Source organism: Cladophialophora yegresii (assembly GCF_000585515.1).
Source record: "Cladophialophora yegresii CBS 114405 chromosome Unknown aczIN-supercont1.6, whole genome shotgun sequence".
Classification (NCBI taxonomy): Eukaryota; Fungi; Ascomycota; class Eurotiomycetes; order Chaetothyriales; family Herpotrichiellaceae; genus Cladophialophora; species Cladophialophora yegresii.
Genome location: NW_006913050.1, coordinates 128,626 through 146,854, shown reverse-complemented (window position 1 = coordinate 146,854; position 18,229 = coordinate 128,626). Strand labels below are relative to the sequence as shown.

General features: G+C 54.6%; 6 protein-coding genes across 6 annotated transcripts; 2 read left to right on the top strand and 4 right to left on the bottom strand.

The window, feature by feature from the left end:
• Positions 1-485: 485 nt before the first annotated feature.
• On the top strand, positions 486-2,072 carry A1O7_08052 (uncharacterized protein; the record flags this gene model as incomplete). Its single annotated transcript, XM_007762047.1, has 1 exon — positions 486-2,072. The coding sequence occupies one exon, from the start codon at positions 486-488 to the stop codon at positions 2,070-2,072; it is 1,587 nt and encodes a 528-aa protein (XP_007760237.1).
• Positions 2,073-3,313: 1,241 nt separating this feature from the next.
• A1O7_08051 (uncharacterized protein) lies at positions 3,314-6,318 on the bottom strand (the record flags this gene model as incomplete). The annotated part of the gene is made up of 2 exons (XM_007762046.1): positions 3,314-6,082; positions 6,217-6,318. 2 exons carry the CDS (start codon positions 6,316-6,318, stop codon positions 3,314-3,316), a joined length of 2,871 nt encoding a protein of 956 aa, XP_007760236.1.
• A 640-nt stretch (positions 6,319-6,958) lies between these two features.
• A1O7_08050 (uncharacterized protein) lies at positions 6,959-9,912 on the bottom strand (the record flags this gene model as incomplete). The annotated part of the gene is made up of 3 exons (XM_007762045.1): positions 6,959-8,899; positions 8,952-9,673; positions 9,729-9,912. The coding sequence occupies 3 exons, from the start codon at positions 9,910-9,912 to the stop codon at positions 6,959-6,961; spliced, it is 2,847 nt and encodes a 948-aa protein (XP_007760235.1).
• Positions 9,913-10,357: 445 nt separating this feature from the next.
• A1O7_08049 (STE/STE7 protein kinase) lies at positions 10,358-12,413 on the bottom strand (the record flags this gene model as incomplete). Its single annotated transcript, XM_007762044.1, has 2 exons — positions 10,358-10,861; positions 10,914-12,413. 2 exons carry the CDS (start codon positions 12,411-12,413, stop codon positions 10,358-10,360), a joined length of 2,004 nt encoding a protein of 667 aa, XP_007760234.1.
• Positions 12,414-13,898: 1,485 nt separating this feature from the next.
• Positions 13,899-15,704, bottom strand: A1O7_08048 (uncharacterized protein; the record flags this gene model as incomplete). Its single annotated transcript, XM_007762043.1, has 1 exon — positions 13,899-15,704. One exon carries the CDS (start codon positions 15,702-15,704, stop codon positions 13,899-13,901), a length of 1,806 nt encoding a protein of 601 aa, XP_007760233.1.
• A 925-nt stretch (positions 15,705-16,629) lies between these two features.
• A1O7_08047 (uncharacterized protein) lies at positions 16,630-17,790 on the top strand (the record flags this gene model as incomplete). The annotated part of the gene is made up of 2 exons (XM_007762042.1): positions 16,630-17,065; positions 17,117-17,790. 2 exons carry the CDS (start codon positions 16,630-16,632, stop codon positions 17,788-17,790), a joined length of 1,110 nt encoding a protein of 369 aa, XP_007760232.1.
• Between the last annotated feature and the right edge of the window lie 439 nt (positions 17,791-18,229).

Here is an 18,229-nt window from a genome sequence, read left to right as displayed (position 1 = left end):
TCGCAGGCAATGGTTCATGGTGAAGGGCAATAGACTACTACCTGTACGGAGTAGACGATGCACAATATATCTGCGCACTTGGCAGCTGCGTGTGCAATGGCACAAAGAAAGCATTGGCTGTGGTGGCGACGGTAGTGAGGGGTGGCTGGAGGCGACCAATCAGGTACTGCGTTCCTCGTAATCATTGCGGCAAGGCTGCCCAAGGCTGCGTCTAATCAAATTCGGCCCGGCAATTGTCTTGGCAGGAGCAACTGCGGCTCGTCCTTTTCATCACTCCGTCACCTTCACCGTTCACTTCGCGCCGGTTTGCCTATCCTCGGGTCACCACACTGCTTTCTCTTTCAACTCTGCGCCACACCTCTCCTATTCTACTGTTCAAGATCCCCTTCGCTCTTCGGCAGATCTTACGCGCAACCACTCTCCCTGTTCATACACCCCTGTTCCAGCTGAACCAGCCACCTTTTCCCTCCGAGTCCCGTTCCAACATGACCAAGAAGAAGCGTCATCATCCCGATGTCGAAGAAGTCCTCTCGCGACCCTGGTGCTACTATTGCGAGCGCGACTTCGACGACCTCAAGATTCTCATCAATCATCAGAAAGCAAAACACTTCAAATGTGAAAGATGTGGCCGGCGACTGAATACCGCAGGAGGCTTGAGTGTTCACATGAGTCAGGTCCACAAGGAGAACCTCACTGCCGTCGACAATGCTCTTCCCAATCGCGTCGGTCTCGATATAGAGATCTTTGGCATGGAAGGAATCCCCGAAGATATTGTTCAACAACACAACCAACGCGTCTTGACTAACTTCCACCAAGCTCAAGCTGAACGACAGGCAGCGACCGGCAACAATGCGCAAAATGGCCCGGTACCAAGCGCTCCCAAGAAACCCAAGGTTGAGCAGATTTCCGACATCAAGGCACGATTGGCCGCGCATAAAGCTGCAAAGCTGGCAGCTGAAAATGGCGAAGGGGGATCTAGCGGTGGCAACACCCCGAAGACTCCTGCCGCTGCTCAACTTTCTCAACCTCAAGCGAATCCGGTAGGTCATCTGAAGTCCCTGTTTGATCACATTCACTCATACAACCTGCAGGCCGCAACACCCGCTTATCCTGGATACCAACAGCCGTACACCGTGCCACCAACCAACGGTTCGTACAGTCAGCCTCCATCTTTTCCGCAGCCACCTGCTCCTGCCTCTACTGCCTATCAGCCACCGCCTACCTATCCTACCATAGCCTCTCCGCCTGCAGTTGGAGCCTATGGTCAGACGCCGATACCACAATCTGGACAGCCAGGCTACCCCCAGCCGTATGGCCAACAGCCATATGCTCCACCACCAACAGCGCCTTTCCAGCAACAGTCATCACCTGTCGGGTATCCACCACAACCAAGCTTTTCACCGCCTCAGTATATACCACAGTATCCAGGTCAGTCGTTCCTTGGTCAGCCGAATGCTCTCCCTCGTCCACCTTACCCTGGCTCTCCAGCTCCCGGATTTCCACAGCCACCTCCGCCTCTTGTACAGCAATCACTTTCTCCTGCTACAAACGGTAATTTTCCTGCACCAGTACGTACTGGCAGTGTAAGTCTACCTTCTGCTCCAGGATTGCCACAGAGACCAGCGTTTGGTGCTCCACCAGTCAATGCTTTTCAATTTCAACAAATGCATCAAGGTCAGCTCCCTGCTTCACAATCACATAACGTTGTGTCGCAGTACGCGTCAGGCCAAGCTGCATCAAGTACAGCTGCAGGACCTCCTCCACAGCTTCCCGCCGCTGCCGAAGCCGCTTCTTCTCTTGACGACCTGATCGCAAATGCCTCTAAGCAAGCAGACGCCAACGCTGCAGCTGCCGCTGCCGCTGCCTCCGCCAAGACAGCTACGCCCACAGCCCCTGCTCCTGCTGCAACCGAGCTCGTTGAAGATAAAGCAGGACCCAAGAAAGATAAGGAGAAGGAGAAACCAAAATCAACCAGGTTGGTCTATTCCGATAACGAGACAAGTCCTGAAGAGAGGATGGCAAAGTTGGCCAAGTACGCATTTACACCCGCACAGAATACAGTTGTTGTGTAGGAACAAGTGCACGAGTCTGCTCGCGTCGACCAGCATGTCGGCCATCGATATCGGCACAAGTCGTCTCTGGAAGAGACTGCGAATTGGAGCCATCTTCAGCTAAGTCACGCGACTCTCGATCGGCTGACATTCTCCTTCGCCACCAATTATTATCATTCTAAGGGGCTCGAACCACGGCGTGTCCGTAAGTTGCGCCTTTGGTGAGTGAAAGGCATGTCGGGCATTTCGGGTGAGTGGAGCACGCTCAAGGCAGGTTCAAACATTATTGGGAGGAGGGCAACTGACACAGGAGGACATACCTCTTCGCTTTTTTTTTGACATATTGTATTTCGAAATCACCGGGTCGAATCGACTTCCGACTCCTCAATCAAGTCCAAATGGAGTCTAGAAGTTGGGCGGGATCTCAAGTTCTGTTGGTGCGAAGGCAGCATTTAGCATTCGGATACCAAGGCTGCTTGCTTGTAAGTGCAAGACGGTTGGTGTCTCCCTACTTTAGTCTTCGTTCAATGCTATCCTGCTGCTGCTCAACCAAAGTTCAAAATCAATGCCGTATGTGGCTGCTCTAGCCGTCCCGCTCCCGCAACTCTTGACAATCGTGATATGCAACGCTAGACACCAAATCGCCATGCTACTTACTACCTTGCGCTACGAGGGTGAGTGCCTACCTAGGTATCTATTCTACGCTACGTTAATCTATCTACATTGGGACGAACATCGCAAAGGGCACGCTCTACGTAAAGTTGGATTCATTACTCAAGTCAGCTCAGTTCAGTTCAGTTCAGTTCGTGGGAGGGCCACGTGCCTCGGGCATCTCGTCTGGTCTCTCTTGCAGGCCCGGCGTGCCGCCTCGGTGGCTCGTCCGGGCTCAAGTCTTCTTCAGCGTCATCAACGTTGGCACATCTCGCTGCTTTTTCATGCCATGCATTCATACCAGTCGTTCATGCCGTTTCGTGCCCGTGTATGCCAATGATGCTCGTTCACATACTTGATCGCCTCCCACCTCCTCCCCAGCCTCATCCAATGGTGTTTCTGTACTGCCATGCATGATCCATCGTCCGTCATATCACCCCCTCGCAGCTCGCCTGCTTTCTCCCCGAGCACGAGCACGAGCACGAGCACGAGCACGAGCACGAGCACGAGCACGACCATTCTTTTGCCTCTATTCCTGTATCTTGCTAGTGTAGCTCCAACGTATGGACCCGTGGGCACCATGCACACATGGACGCAAAAGGTTCCCTCGCTCATGCACCGCCACCGCCCACGCCAACGCCGTACCCGTCCCTCAACTTGGCCCTCACCGGGGCGCTCAAGCCGGCGACGAACCCCTCGAATCGCTCCTTGCCGATCAAGCCGCCGAAGCCGTCGATGACGCGCGCAAAACTGGCCCTTACGTCGTTGTACTCCTGGCCCTGGCGGCCCTTGAGCGGGAACTGCGCGATCGCGCCCATGTAAGTCGCCAGCGACTGCTCCATGGCTTGCGGGTTCTTTTCGAGGATGTTGTTGAAGCCGACAAACGCCGAGGCCTTTTCGTGCGACGTGCTGATCTTGCTCATCGACTGGAGGAACGGCTCGGCGAGCTCGCCCAGGAACGGGGCCAAGTGGGCGGGGCATGTCAGGCCGAGGCGTCCGAGGGCCGTGGCGGCATTCTCGCTCGCCGCGTCGGGGACCTCTTCGTTGGTGATCAACGACAGGAGGCCGCGATACAGAGGTTCGACGTACGAGTCCAGCCGGGACGTGGGGGCCCGGGCGGCGATCTCCCCGAGCGACCAACATACGTTGGCCAGGACGTTGAAGCCGTTCTCCGAGTCCGTGTCAGGAATGGCGTCAAGGTCGAGTTGGCGGATCAAGATCGGGATCAGCTTCGGTAGGTACGGGTCGAGTGATGGATACAAGGCGATCGCGCAGTCACCCAGCACTGCGTACGCGGATTGTCGCACGTCCGTGGTGGGATCCTCCATGCAGAAACTCAACAGGTCGAAGAACTGAGGTTGAGAGTTTTGAACGAGCGGGGCCGACTTTTCCGGTGAAATGGCTTGGATGATGGCACTGAGCAAATCCAGCGCCGTGACGATAAAGTCCTTGTCGGGTTGGTCGACAGTCTGGCCACTCATAAAGGCCATGTGCTGCTGCAAGTTCGCATAGATCAACTTGATGCATCTGTCAAAAATGGGCGGCGTGAATTGCGCAAAGCTATCCCCGTAAGCCATGGCGATGTAACCTAGACAACCGAGCAGAGGGAACATCTCGCGACTGTCGTCTTGGATCTTATTCCATCGTTCGATCAGCACCGGCATAAGGAGCTCGACGAGCGGCGGCTTGGCGATCTCTGGTCCGACATTGTCTGCCAAGGTCTGCAGGCAGTCGTACAATATGTACATGTTCTTGTCCTTGTATCTTCTGAAGCACTCGGTGAACTGTCGTAGGATCGGTTCGACATAGGGCTTCAACTTGTCCCCGGATTTCTCCTCGAGCGAGGCGAACGAGCTGGCACCTGCTTCTTGCACCTTCTTGTTATTGTCGAGCATGCGCTGCAGAAGGCCTTCCATCATGGGCTCGAAATATCGCTGCTTTTCGGCAGGCGTTTCGAGGCGGGCAGCCCATTCGGAGTATCGTGCTAGACACCAGCAGGTGATTTGGCGGACGACAGGTTCCTCATCAGAGAGGCGGGAGATGAGGAAAGGAACGAGTTCGGGCAGATGAGGAGAGACGACTTCCATGCAGCCTTCTGCGATGGCGCCCAGGGCCAGCACCGCAGCTTCACGTTTCGGCCACAGGGTGTGCGACAGGTTCTCCTTGAGATACGGCAGGATGATGTTGAACACGGCCGAGTGATAGTTGACAGCGAAGACATCCAGTGCGGCGGCGGAGCATTTACGGAGGCTCCATGCGTTCTCAGGATCCTCATCATCCCAATCATCCTCGTCTTCGTCGTCGTCGTCGACTTCCCCTTCCTCGAGGTCGGTGTTAGGCTGCGGTGTCCCGTTGCGCTGGGGCGTGCCCGGGGCCGACTCTTCGTCCTTGACCGACACAACACCTCTGCCAGCCTTTGTCTGGGCAAATTGAGGCTTGATGTCTTCGACCCGATCTTCAACATCTGCGTTGTTCTCATCACCTCCGAGCCTCAGGGCGTCTTCTTCTCCGTAAACCATGCCTGCGAGGAGAACCGGGATGATACGTTCCAGATAAGGCCCCATCTGATCGCGTAGCTGGTCTTGCTCGCCGACACTAAGCCAGAATTCAGCTGCGTCTAGGGCGAGCTCCGGGTGATCGGCCGACTGCTGCTGGGCGAGGATGTAGTTCACCAAGCCTTCAAGGTGAGGGATGAGCATGTCCGGTCTCGAATCCACGAGCTGTACAAGTGACTGGCACACTATGCGTCTGACTTGCACGTCCGGATCTGATGCAAGCTGGAAGATGGTTTGGAGGTAGACGTCCAACGCTGAGAACAGAACCTGGGACTTTTGCGGAATGAAGGATTTGAGAGTGCCGAGCGCGAAGGTCCTGACTCTGGGGTTCTGGTGGCTAGCAAACTCCAACAGCTTGGGCACAATCACGGCCATGGGTCGTTGGCCTTGGAATTCCTTGTCCAACAGCTTCCTGTTGTCCTCGCACACTTTCGCCAATGCGCCCATAGCGCCCTCCTGTGTCTCTACCGAAACATTTCCGCCGCTGTTGCTGACGAGAGCCAGTAGTTCCTGCAATATCTCCGGCCACTGTAGTAGACCACCTTGTTGTACCGTCTCTGTGATGACCGTCCCCGCGAAACTGCGCAACTGGGAGTTCGCATCGCGAAGAACGTTGAGCGTTGCCACTTTAATGTATGCTAGTTGGTCTGGCGGGATCTGAGAATAGAAGAGTTTGATGTGGTTTTTGAGATTGACAGCAGCGGCATATCGGATGAGGAAGAGACTAGGTGCTGCCAGGTTGAGTGTCCGGCTGAGCTCCGGTGTGCTGAAGATGTAGGTGAGGTAGTTGACAAAGTCATTATTGTTGCGCGCGTTCATGAGCATCTGCAGGTTCGGCGGAGCGTTGAGTTAGCCAGGTGTCCTACTCTTGAAAGGTCCGGACTGGTCTGAGAGACCCGCATGGGTCTGGTTACCCTGGATTTTGTCCCGGCCAGGGTTCAGACCGATCGACGACGTACCAGCTCAGCTTCTTTCTGTTTGTCCCTGTCATGGCCACTGAGAGAGTTCTTCAGATATTCTGACAATTGTCTCAATCCATCCTCCTCCGGTCGCCACGCCATGACGGGCACCGTCGCCCACGGGCTCTTCGATCACGCTTCAGCGGGATGGGTTCGACGTTTTGCGACGAGGTTTGATGTGGACGCTATGCCGGGCTTTGGATATTTCGGTGACGTCTCCTGCTGGCAAAGGTCACGACCGGCGCAAAGAGTCGAAGGTGAAGTGAGGTGGCAGGTAGGTTCACTCTTCTCTCACGTTGCCGTGAACCTGAACTTGAAGTCAGTGGGAACTTTTTCTCCAAACCCCAGATTTTTCACGGATTGGCGGTCAGGCATACATGACAGACACAACACCACAGATCTCTTAGGACTCACTATCGCCTACTACTCCCTCAAGAACCTTCGCAGTACATGGACAAGGCCTTCACAGGGCGATTCTTGGACAAATGCAGTTCATGCGATTTGGAGAAGTGAAACTCTGCGACAATGGTGAACAAGACCCAGATCGGTCGCTAGCGTCCCGAGCACTAGCGTCATTAATTCCCCGCCAATGGTTGATCCAGAATGATGACTTAGTGGGGGCTGGGTTTCCATTAAGGCGGGTGCAAACCCCCTCCCCTACTCCGTACTCCAGACTCCTATCGCTATTCAAGTGCTATGCATGAGAGTCAGAATGAGCGCAAACCAGATTAAGAATACGCTTTCACGTCCAGACCATCTTCCTGATGGAGTGACCCAGCTGTTCAAAGTAACCAGTTCGCCTCTTCGCTTCTTCGAGCGAGATGATATCCGCCTGCTCGACCAGATCACTTACTTCCTGGCCACCTTGCTCGGTGTTTCCTGTAATGGCCCTTTTGATGTTGTCTGCAACTTCTTCAGCCTCCACGATTGCCGCCTTGGGGCGGTTTCCCGGGGACTGATCGGCATCCGTGGTCGCGGCCGGAATAACCTTCATGGCCAATTTGCGCGTTGTAGGAGCTGAAGCAGGATTGAGCCATGAGAGGATACCAGTTCCTCCATCGATGCGGCTCTCTGGGCCGTCAGTCTTGGGCGGGACGTAGTTCTGTAAGGATCGGGTCATGGTCCGGATGGTGCTGCTCCCTTTGCCAGGATGATATGTTACGACCAGTCCGGCATTGAGCTCCTCTCTCATTTGGCGTTCGCTGAACGTCGAAGTGACGTATGTCCCATACTGGATTCGCGAGACAGATCGGAGGTCAACCTTCTCAAACGAGGCGAGCTTCTCCGTCGTCCAGTCAAACTTGCAACAATACAGGGCCGCGTCGGTCAGCAGCACAACAGCTTCCTCGAAGGGTAATGTTCGGAGTGTGTTTTCATGCGCCGGGGTCAACATGGTCCAGCCGTGGATCAGATCTTCGTTCTTGCCTTGTATGACTTGCTTGGCACAGTTATCGATCGCGGCTTGTCGGGCTTGGTCGATCGATATGCCCGGGTCTTTGGCCATCATGCTGCTTTCAAAGTCTTCAAAGACCCTCCAAGACGTGTGGCCAAGTAGAAAGTCAATGACTGCTTGTGAGAAGTAGTCATTCACCATATTGTTGTAGTACCGGGTCAGTGTGAGGCTGAAATCATTCAAGGCTCCACGATAATTGCGCCGTCTAGTGCGGGTAAAGTCTCCTTTCAGTGCTGCTGTGGACGCGTACAGGCGCGATATCGCGTCTCCATTGTCCGCCCACAAAGTGTTGAACCAGGTGGTCGTCTCATCGTGCAGCAGATCGATGACGAATCCCTCCCTGGCCAGGTCTGTCTGTAACATGTACTGGCCAAAGGCGCTCATTGCCACGTTAGTCCGGTCCAAGCAATCCATGCAGTTGGTGCGGACGATGCCTGACTGAGGGGACTCAACTCCGTCCTTGGATATCACCGTCTCTCCAAACTTCTTGAGCGTGTCTTCGAGCTTGTCTACAAGCCTCGACACGTTTTCGAACTTCATCCCTCGACACTCGGCATGGAAGTCAAACCACTCGAACTGGACGTCCTCGAGTTGGTCGAACTCCTGTAGCGAACGCAGAGTTTTCTCAAATGGGACACCAATAGTGTTCTCTGCGCCATGCTTGTCGATCAGACATGCGATTTGAACGGCACCATACCGCCTCTTGAGATCCTGGAAGTGCTTTTTCATTGCTGACTCGTTTTTGGCACCGGACTGATGCAACATCGGCGTCGGCTTCAAGGAATAGGGCGATTGAGAAAAATAAAGTGGTATAGAGGAACGTATCTGAACGAACGACCGTATCCGTCTCGATGGAGACCAATCAGGAGCGGATAGAATCTGCTCGGTCTCGACTGCGTTGGCACAGTTGCCTTCGTCATCGAGTCCGCGGCGCAGGTATCGAAGCCCCGAGCGCTTGACCGACCGCCGCGAAATCAGTGTCAAGAGATAGGACTGGGTCTCCTCGTTGTGATCCGCAAGGGCTTGTTTAGCGTGATTGATAGCGTGTTGTACTCCAGCGGATTGTCCATCGTGTTCAGCATCCACTACGCAAGCCGACTGTGGGTTTTCTGGCTCTGCTCTCTTGACGACAAAAGTCCTTTGGCCAATAAATCCCTGCATGATGGGCATCATCCATGAATCTTGCCGTGCGTCAAGGAATGGCCCTAGCATGCGGCGATTCCAGAAGTACTAAATTACAAGTCAGCCATTCCCATTTTCAGATCCGAGAGTAGTAGCGTACCAGAGGGTCAAGTGTCTCTCTTGATGGAGGTTCTGGTCTACCATTCATGACTGCCAGTCTCCGTGTGAGATCAAAGTCGTAGGAGAAGAAATAGCTTCCAGACGTCAGGAGCATCCTGGTTCGTCGAAGGATTTTAGGGATAGCTTCTGTTATGGAAGCGCCGCCCATCAGCTGCTCGGCATCCTTCTCATGGGCCTGCTCTTTTGCCTCGATGTCTTCGCTGCTTTCAGGCTGATTCGCGGCCACTGCTGGGTCGGCCTCCGTGGACGGGCTGGTCGACTTGCCGTGGTCATCCTGCTTTGAAATAGCTGGGGCATTCGTGCTATTTGCTCCACTCCAGCCCTGCCTGGAGAACCACTGAGCAGCAAACCGTCCATATTGGCCTCGATTGGCAATAACATCCCTGGCAACGCTGGTCGGTTTGGAAGACTGCCTCTGTGGAGGCGTCGAATCAATGGGTGTCTCAGGCTCGGGATGGTCGCGCGGATTGGAGTTGTTGGCCTCTGTGTCGCTCACGTCCGTGTCCGTGTCGGTTGTAGAGCTTTCCGACGCGGATAGAGCCTCGATTGCTGTGGCGATGGCTCGATTGGCTTCGGTCTGAGAAGACAGTGGGACGATTGCAACATTGGTGATTACATAGACCGGTCTGCCAAACACCTGCGCGACTTGTTCACGCTGAGTAATCGCGACAAGGAAGGACGACGAAGCAATAGAAAGCAATCCTGCCAATGTCTGAGCGATCTGCGGTTTCTCGACTGAAAGACGCGGCAATCCTACCGGCTATGCCGTGAGCTTCCAATGGAGCTGGCTTCTTCGCTAGCGCATCAGATTTCTGCAGTTCTCTGATCTGGCGGCTCTTGTAATCAATCTGAATTGCTTTATGGTGTTCAGCTGGGCCATGGGCTTGGAGGACGACGCCATCAACAGCTGCCCAGATGAGCAGTCGGCGGACAAGGCCCATTTCTGCGCGATAGACCAGCAGCAGGTTCCGGCGAAAGACACATCAAACTCGCCCCAAGAACAGAGTTGGCTGCGGAAGGGGTGTTACATTTACAGAGGATAGCAATACTCGTGGGGCACAATGCAGCGCGCCTGAAAGTTGAGATTCCCAACTCGACAGACGTTGCTCGACTCTGGCAGCCGCTGCGTCTGACGTCATTGGACGTCATCCTCGTATCGGATACGAAGAATTATACGAGTAGCACGAGTACAGGCGGTCAGGCTCGTCAGTCAACAGACCTCTGAAGCGGCTGGACTGACTACGATTAGGAATTCATCGTCAAGGATAGTTGTAGAATTGGTCTTCGATTCCATGTCCCAGGAATTTTATCTCTACCAAAAGGAATGCCGTTTCTTCGTACCCCTGGTTATCGTTACAATGAATACCTTCCGCCGCATGGCCTAGGTCATGAGGAAGCAAAGTCTACACCCTGCACCTTTGCTGCTAGCAAGTCGCGCGACTCCAGCCTGACACCAACATTGGCCTTGATATCAGCGACGTTCGAGTCTGAAGCTAGCGGCCCCGCCCCATCATGGGTAAGGAGAGGGCTCCCAGGGACAGCATCCAGCGGAGCTTCGTGGAGGGCGGGCTTCTTATGCGACGCCAATTTGCCGGCGGCTTTCTTCTCGAGGGCTGCTTTGACCCACTCCGCCACTTCCCTGTCGGCTGTATCTGGTGCCGAGCCGTTCGTAAAGACTGACGAAAGACCTGCCTCTGCGGCTTGTTCACCTTCCTCGTCCTCGGTGATCGTGGGTGGCTTCAACAACGGTGCCAGCCAAGCATGTCGAAGAAGCATTGCATAATTCGGCCTGAGCCTAGGGATTTTGTTGAGACAACCTCGAACGAAGTCAATGGCAGCCTCGGAGAACTGATCAGCGGGTAGATCAGGGGGGTCACCATCTACAATGGCCTGGCGTCTACGTTAGCGTTGATACGAAAAGTGGCAGAGGGGAAGAACATACACTTAGCTGACTGAATATATTGTCGTAGGTTTCGGGCGGATAGGGGTATCGGCCAAGTGCCATTTCGATGATGGTGAGTCCGAGTGACCAGATATCGGACTGCACGCTGTATGTGCCACCACCAGCTCCCACTTGAGCCATGCCACCCCCTGAAATTCGTTCGGGAGCCATGTAACTCTGACAGCCGATATTGGTCTTGGCTATCGAAGCCACAAGATTTCCACTGACACCAAAGTCGCAGATCTTGACCTGTCCACGAGTGTTGACCAGGATGTTGGTTGGTTTCACGTCGCGGTGAATGATGTTGTGATCGTCTTTCAAGCATTTGAGACCCATAACCGTAGACAACGTGATCTTCTTGAGAACGCCTTCAGGAACCCCATCGCCGTACAGCTTGTCGATGGAGCCACCATCCATGTATTCGATACAGATGTATACTGACCCTTCTTGAAAAAATGCGCCGTAGAAATCGATGATGAAAGGTGATACGCAACGGTGGAGAATGTCCAGCTCCATAATGATGGCAGCGAATTTCGAGTCTTCCAGCTCAAGCCGGATTTCCTTCATCGCCATGACAAGACCGCTCGTGCCTTTGGTGTCAGCCTGCGAGTCCGTGTCCTCGTCGTCCTTGGCGATCGAGGCCGAAGATTGCCGTATCATGTTCCCTCGAAGCCCTAGACCAGGTCGCCTCATCTTGGGGCGGGCGTGCCTGACCTTGAAAACTGTGCCATAATTGCCCTTGCCCAGCTCCGCAAGAGTATCAACTTCATCCAACGATATCGAAAATGTACTGCCACCAGCGAAATCAATGCCACTTCCATGGATGACCGCCTTGTTCTGGAAGTTGAGGGTGCCCGTCTTCGTGTCGATGATGTTAGAGAATTTGTTGAACTGTGAGCCTGTCTGATCCTTGTCCTCCTCCTGACCAGCAGGGGCAGGTTTGTGAGCATCCGATAGCTTCATACCTCCAGGCTTAAGCCCTCGCTTCGCGGCCAGTCCGCCCATGGGCGCACCGGGTCGCGGGCTCATCATTCTTGGACTGCCGCCACCGGCAGACGGTGACGCACCGAAACTGGGCGGGCCAGGACGCTGCATGCCGGGGGGTAATCTGAGGTTGGCAGCGGCAGAATTGGGCGAGGACGGAGGACCTCCAGCCAAAGCGCCGCCAGCAAAGCCTCCACCTGGTTGTTGGCCAGTAAAGCCTCCTGCCGGCGCCCTTGGAGCACCTTGCCGAGACAATGAGAAAGCCTTCATTTTTGCTTGTATATCTGAGTTCAGCCCGCTCGCACGAGTTGGTGGTGGGCCGGGTCTTCTAGCTGCGTTGGTTGGGCCCAGCGCGGCGGAGGAGGGACTTATCGAAGACGCCATTCCTGCGGTCTGCGAACTCAGTGATGGAGGTCTGGTCGGCGATTGAGGTGTGGGTGAAGTAGACTCTGTGTCCAACTCTTCGGGTGATTTCGAGATTTCGGGAGAGGACGGCTGTAGTGATGAGTCGTCCATGGTGACTAAGAGCGGTTCCGTTCTCGGATGGTTGTGAGGTGGCTGCGCACGCGGCTGCGCTTCTTCAGACCGTCATGCGACTCCTGTGCCAGCGGGAGGTGTTGAGTTAGAAAGAACGGTGCAGTGCTGTCGGGCAGAGATGGAAGGAAGAAGTGATGCGGCGGTAGGTCGTGGGGTAGTCGAAAAGGAGTGGACTGAATTAATTCTTCGAAGCTGTTTGGTGTCCTCTCCAGTCGTTTGTACCACAGTACAGCCAGATTAGCTCGCAGTCGGTCCAAGCTAAGAGATTTGAGCGTTGACGATGTGCGCGGCGGTGCTGTTCTACCAGTACTCGGTATTTGTGGGTTTAGAGGACTGAATTGTTTGACCGTGAGAGAATCTTGGAGGGGCGGAAACGATGATGGAGGTTGTCAGGCACAAACACCTCCAGATGTCTGTAAGATCGAAATGGAGCCAGGCCGGTTCTGGATATTGGGAGTGTCGATCTGTTTCTACCGTCCTCCAGATGCAGGGGGTAGAAAGCAGACTTGAGCGCAATAGGTGCAGGAGACTCACTAGCAAGCGAGGCGGACGAGTAGCAAGTGGCTGCCAGTGTACGGAGTACGATGGGGAGAGGGAGATACAGTAGAGCCAACTGCTCTTCAACCAAGAATGCGAAGCAGAAAGTGACCAAGGGCTTGAGGCGCAGGAGTGCCGCGAGTTTCGCAAGCGACTAATCCGTTCAGGTATCCGTAGAGGTACCTTGGTACTGTTAGGCTATGGGCTGCATCATTAACCGGCATGAAATCATCACTGTCTCCAGGAGATTACAGGTGAAAGTCTTAGGCGCATTGTACGAGTAACTACAGTCTAAACATGACCGTTGGTGCCGAATGAACTTCGATTGAGTTCAAACTGCTCCCGAGTGGAAGGGTCAGTATGGCATTTCTACTTTGCTGTCCCGGGCAAACCAGCCTTAACCAGACCCAGCTTAGGTGCTTTTGCAGGCTTCCCCGTGGCTATTCCTCCCAGGCATCGGTGAGGCCAGTTTCCCAGTTACTGTACGTGTCTTCTACGTCACCTTGCAGATGCGGATACGTGTGAGGCTTCTCTGACGCGGCCAGCGACGTCGACCACACCCACTCATGACCACCGACTCATCTGTGCTATACAGATGACACCAACTCGACTGGGTTTCAGCCACTGCGACATGGCCGAAGGTGCACAAGCTCTCTTATACCACTATGTTTATACCACATTATGAGGTCATGGTACATTGAGGTAATGATTATCGTCTGTTATCGTCGACCCTTCTTGTGCTTGTGCATGTCCATCAGCAGCAAAGCAATCAGTACCACTACGATTGAGTGCCATCTTATAGGCCTGTATGGCAAACCACCCATCCGGGTGCTGATACGCCATGGACGCCGCGCCTTGATGCTCAACACCAACGAATTCAACTCGGCAAGACTGCCTCCCAGGTTCAATACTAACACACTCCATGTTTCAAGTTGTTGCCCATTCCACCGTCTCGAGCGCCAGGAGCACCAATACCAGTGTCGAAGGTAGGATCCAGACGACGTAGCTCTGGAATAAAATATTCGACATGACCGTGGGATAGACGTTGTTGGTCTGCGTGATCGCACTCAGCTGGAGCGCAGATGGCGCTCCTGTCAGCAGAAAAGCCACCACAATGAAGATCTTGTCGTCCACTATGCTGACTGGGACGTACTTGGCAACCAATGCTAAGAAAGGTGCCATGATGATGGTCGGAAACACCATCCGGGCTACCAGAGAAGCATAGAGTAGTCTCTTCTCTTCCGTGGGATCGGTGATGTCTCCTGGCTGGTTCTTGGGGATCGTGTTCCGTGCGAGATTGCCTCCGAGCACCACCAGGATAAGTGGCACCGCCACACCTCCACTCTGCTGCACAGCGCGTGTCGCCGAATTGGCCAGAAAGGTCCCTTTGTCGAAGAAAAGATGTTGCAGTGTAGGCACGGACGCCACGATGATGGCGGCCAGCATAGCCCAGAGAGGTGGGTTCATAAATTCCCACACTCCAGCCAGAAAGGCTCCAATTTTCTTCGCACTAAACGAGAGGAAGTTCCGTACAGGCTTTGGCAAGCGTTCAAACGCCCTGCGTGACATGACGCGAATACCGTGGCCAACTCTCAAGATATGGTAGCGGATGAAATTTCGCCCTTGATTAATGTACCCTTTGATGCCACCGCAGTCCTCATCATACTTCTTGTTGTCCGGGTACTGGAGCCACGCCGGGTAGTCCACGTGATGGCGAGGAGCTACCATTCCATTTGCAGGGGTGGCGAGCAGTTCAGGAGCACCATTGGCGGACCCGTTCACGGGTCGGTGGGGTGAATTCCTTGAAGACCGGTTGTGCGGCGTGCGAGGAGTTTTGAGACCGTCGGATTTTGAGGTGGTGGGAGACTCGGTTCCTATCCGGGTCTGGTCATCATCCTCATCCTCATACTGCTCGAAGTCCTCGTTACTATCACGACCGCCATCGTAGCTCGGACTCAACAACCGGCGGGGTTCATCATCTTCCTCATCGTCTCGATAACCGCCACGGCCGCGCTCAGCCCGATCTTCTTTCTTCGTGCCCCCCTCGGCCTCGGTATAATGGTCGGGCGGGGCTAGTAGGACGTTGTAGCCCCAACTCCAGCGGAGCAATTGGCCGAGCTGTTGGAAGATCAGGAGATAGAGTATGCCTCGGGCTCCGACCTCCTCATCGTTGTCGTTGGGTACTTTGTCCCAATGCAGCCCTTTGAGTGTTTTGGATAGAGATAGAACGAGCGAGATAGGGAGAGAGTTCGAGTTGCCGAAGACGCCCATGGCGATCAGAAAATTAGCTTGTCTCTTTTTGAACTTCATCACTCTCCCAATCGCCCATGCGCATGCGTATGATACCAACGTCTGAACAACGAATATTGCTGGGATGATGGCCAGATCAGCCAGCTTGTCCGCCGTGAGCTGCGAAGCCAACTTTGTGAAAATCAGGCATGGTGTGAACAGCATGACATTGAGGTTGGCCATCATTTTCTGAGCCTCGGCATCAAACATGCCCTGTCGTGCCACGATGTACCCCGGCAAGCTGACGCACACGACTTCTAGCACGGCTTCAAACACAAGGAGGGTCAGGTGGCCGAAGCTTGGGTGCCCGGAGTGTGGAGCCGGCTTCTTAAGCAAGTCGATTACATTGTCGGCAAAGGGTATCTGATCCCGCCGAACCAGACTGCTGAGAAGTTGGCGATTGTAGATCGAGGTCGGACTGGTGAAGTAATCGGACAGAGGCATCTTGTGGCCTTGACAGACGCCTCGAGATCCGCAAGGGAGGGGAAAGTCGGGGCTCGACAGAGGACGGATCTGAGGAAGAGACAAGAACTCGGCTTGTACTCGATTGGCAGGTCGCTGTGTACGCCCAAACTGCTGGACACTGATGCAATCTCCTGACGGTAAGGCAGTACCAGCTGCAAGCTATCGCGATGAAGTCGACCCGGAGGCCGTGCCGCGGAAGAGGTGCAAGCAACGGTGCTAAATCGATAACAACAGGAACACAATCCACAGGAAGAAAGAGATTCACAAGCAAAGATACACAGCTGGTCAAGGTGAAGTGCGGACGGCGTCGAAGGTTGGCAACACGGTCATGGCGTACACGATGCACGGTGGCATTTGATTGGGGCGCCCGATGCTGCAATCGCTGTGCTGCGCCATGATGAACCAAAGGAATTCGTGGCTGGGCCTCGGCGTCATTTCCCAGTTGGCTTGCTTCTGCTTCAACCAGTTTAACCTGCGCCACAGCGTCCAGCTATTGGCCCATGGCACCGAAAACAAGTCTAGCACCCTTAACACGTGATCATCTGCGTCGAGTGTCTTTCACTACTCCTCCCTTCGACGTCACCAGCGCTCAAGGTCAACTTCAACTTCACCACGGAGGTGCGGAGTAGTCGTACCCAGTGCACCGTCGACCCAGTTAGGAACCGACGTGGTTCCCCAAATGCCATGTGTCCAGGTCCAGCAGCCAGTGAGTGAATAAAGAGGCAGCTACGAGCTGTTCCTGTGCCAATCGGATGGCTACCGCTGTCTTGAGTGCCGACACCGAATACGAGAGACGTCGATATAAAGCCAAGTACGAGTATGTATTTCACAAGAGGGAATCATATCACAACGAGATCAACTTCCATTGTCACCTCTATCTGTCTCTGTGTAGTAGCGTTTCACCATGCGTGCCATTCATCTCCCTAGTGTCCCTTCAGGACAAGTCCCTCCGTTCAACTTCCCAGACAACCCGGCATCCCCCTCTGATCTACGATACACAGCAGCCGGTTATCCAGAACCTGTCTGCCCATCATCAGCCTCAGAACACATGTACCTGGTCCGCGTGCTCCTCACAGCCCTGACACGAGGCGAGCTCACGTGGCAAGAAATCCTCGACCCATCGCGCTTCCAACCCCACGGCGGCGCAATCCCCGGACACGACGTCGTCGGTGTCATTGAAAAGGTGTTTCCATCCTCCAAATCGTCCGCAGAGGCAAAGTTCTCACGCGGCGATCAGATCTGGGCACTTCTGGACTTTGACCGCGACGGCGCTGCCGCAGAGTATACCCTCGCCAAGGAAACCGAACTCAGTCTGGTGCCAAAGAAGACGCATGCCAACGGTATGTCCGACGAGGAATAGGAGGAACGACTTGCGACGCTCCCCTTGTCAGGGCTCACGGGTTACCAAGCTCTCTTTACGTACGGGGGACTTCCCCTCCCGACAGCATCGACAGCCGCGCCGTCGAAGAGAGTCCTCATCCTCGGCGCAGCAGGCACTGTCGGCCTGCCTACGCTCCAACTCGCAAAAGCAGCCAACATGACCGTGATCGCCACAGCCAGCGCCGCCTCCTCCGACCTAATCGCCTCGCTTCTCGACCCATCAACAGATACACTGCTAGACTATACGTCTCCGGGCTATGTATCCGTTGCCTCCTCTTTCCGCGCCCTGAATCTTCCGCCGGTGGACCTAGTAGTAGACTGCATCGGCGGCGAGACACTCTCCTCCTTGCTCCTGACAACAACGCCGCCGCTCTCCCCCATCATCCATCCCAGTGGAAGCGTTATCACAGTTGCCGCTCCCCTGGAAGTCCACGGCGGGTCCACATCTGCACAGATCACGAAGAATTGTGCAAGCGCGGGCGTGGCTGCTGGGTTCTTCGTCGTCAAACCTTCGGGCGAGCAACTGGACACCCTCGGTGGTTGGGTCAGGAAGGGAAAATTGACCGGCTATGTCCAAGGAGAAAAGGCATTCCGGCTGGGAGATGGAGAGTTAGCGATGCAGGTTGCGGAGGCAAGGGGCCGAAAGGGTGGTGGGAAGGTCGTGGTCAGGGTTGTCACGCAGTAAATTCTGGGAGACAGGGATGGCGGACTTCGCGTCAAGAATCCATTCTTCACTCAAAATACAGCTGACAATCATGTCGGTGGGGAAGCGCTGAAGGCTCTCCTCGAGGTTGCTCGTGAGCTTCAATCAGAGCAAGTAAATAGTACCACAATCCGGTTCAACAAGCTATTCGTTCCAAGATCGAGTGCTCGTATCGAATGGGTAGAAGGAATAGTGGCAAGGCTCAGCTCGTTCATCGGAGCCGGAACCGAAGATGAGTCAGATAGCAGGTGTGCATCAATAGATACTTCAAGGTCCACCCTTTCTCCAGCATATCCGTATGTCCATGGCAGCCAGTGCGGCCCTGACTGCCCTGGCCAACGCCCAGTGCCAGTACTTTTGCCCCCCAAAGGAGCGCTCGCCACCAAGATAACGCCGTGTCGTTAGCCGTACAGACCATTGC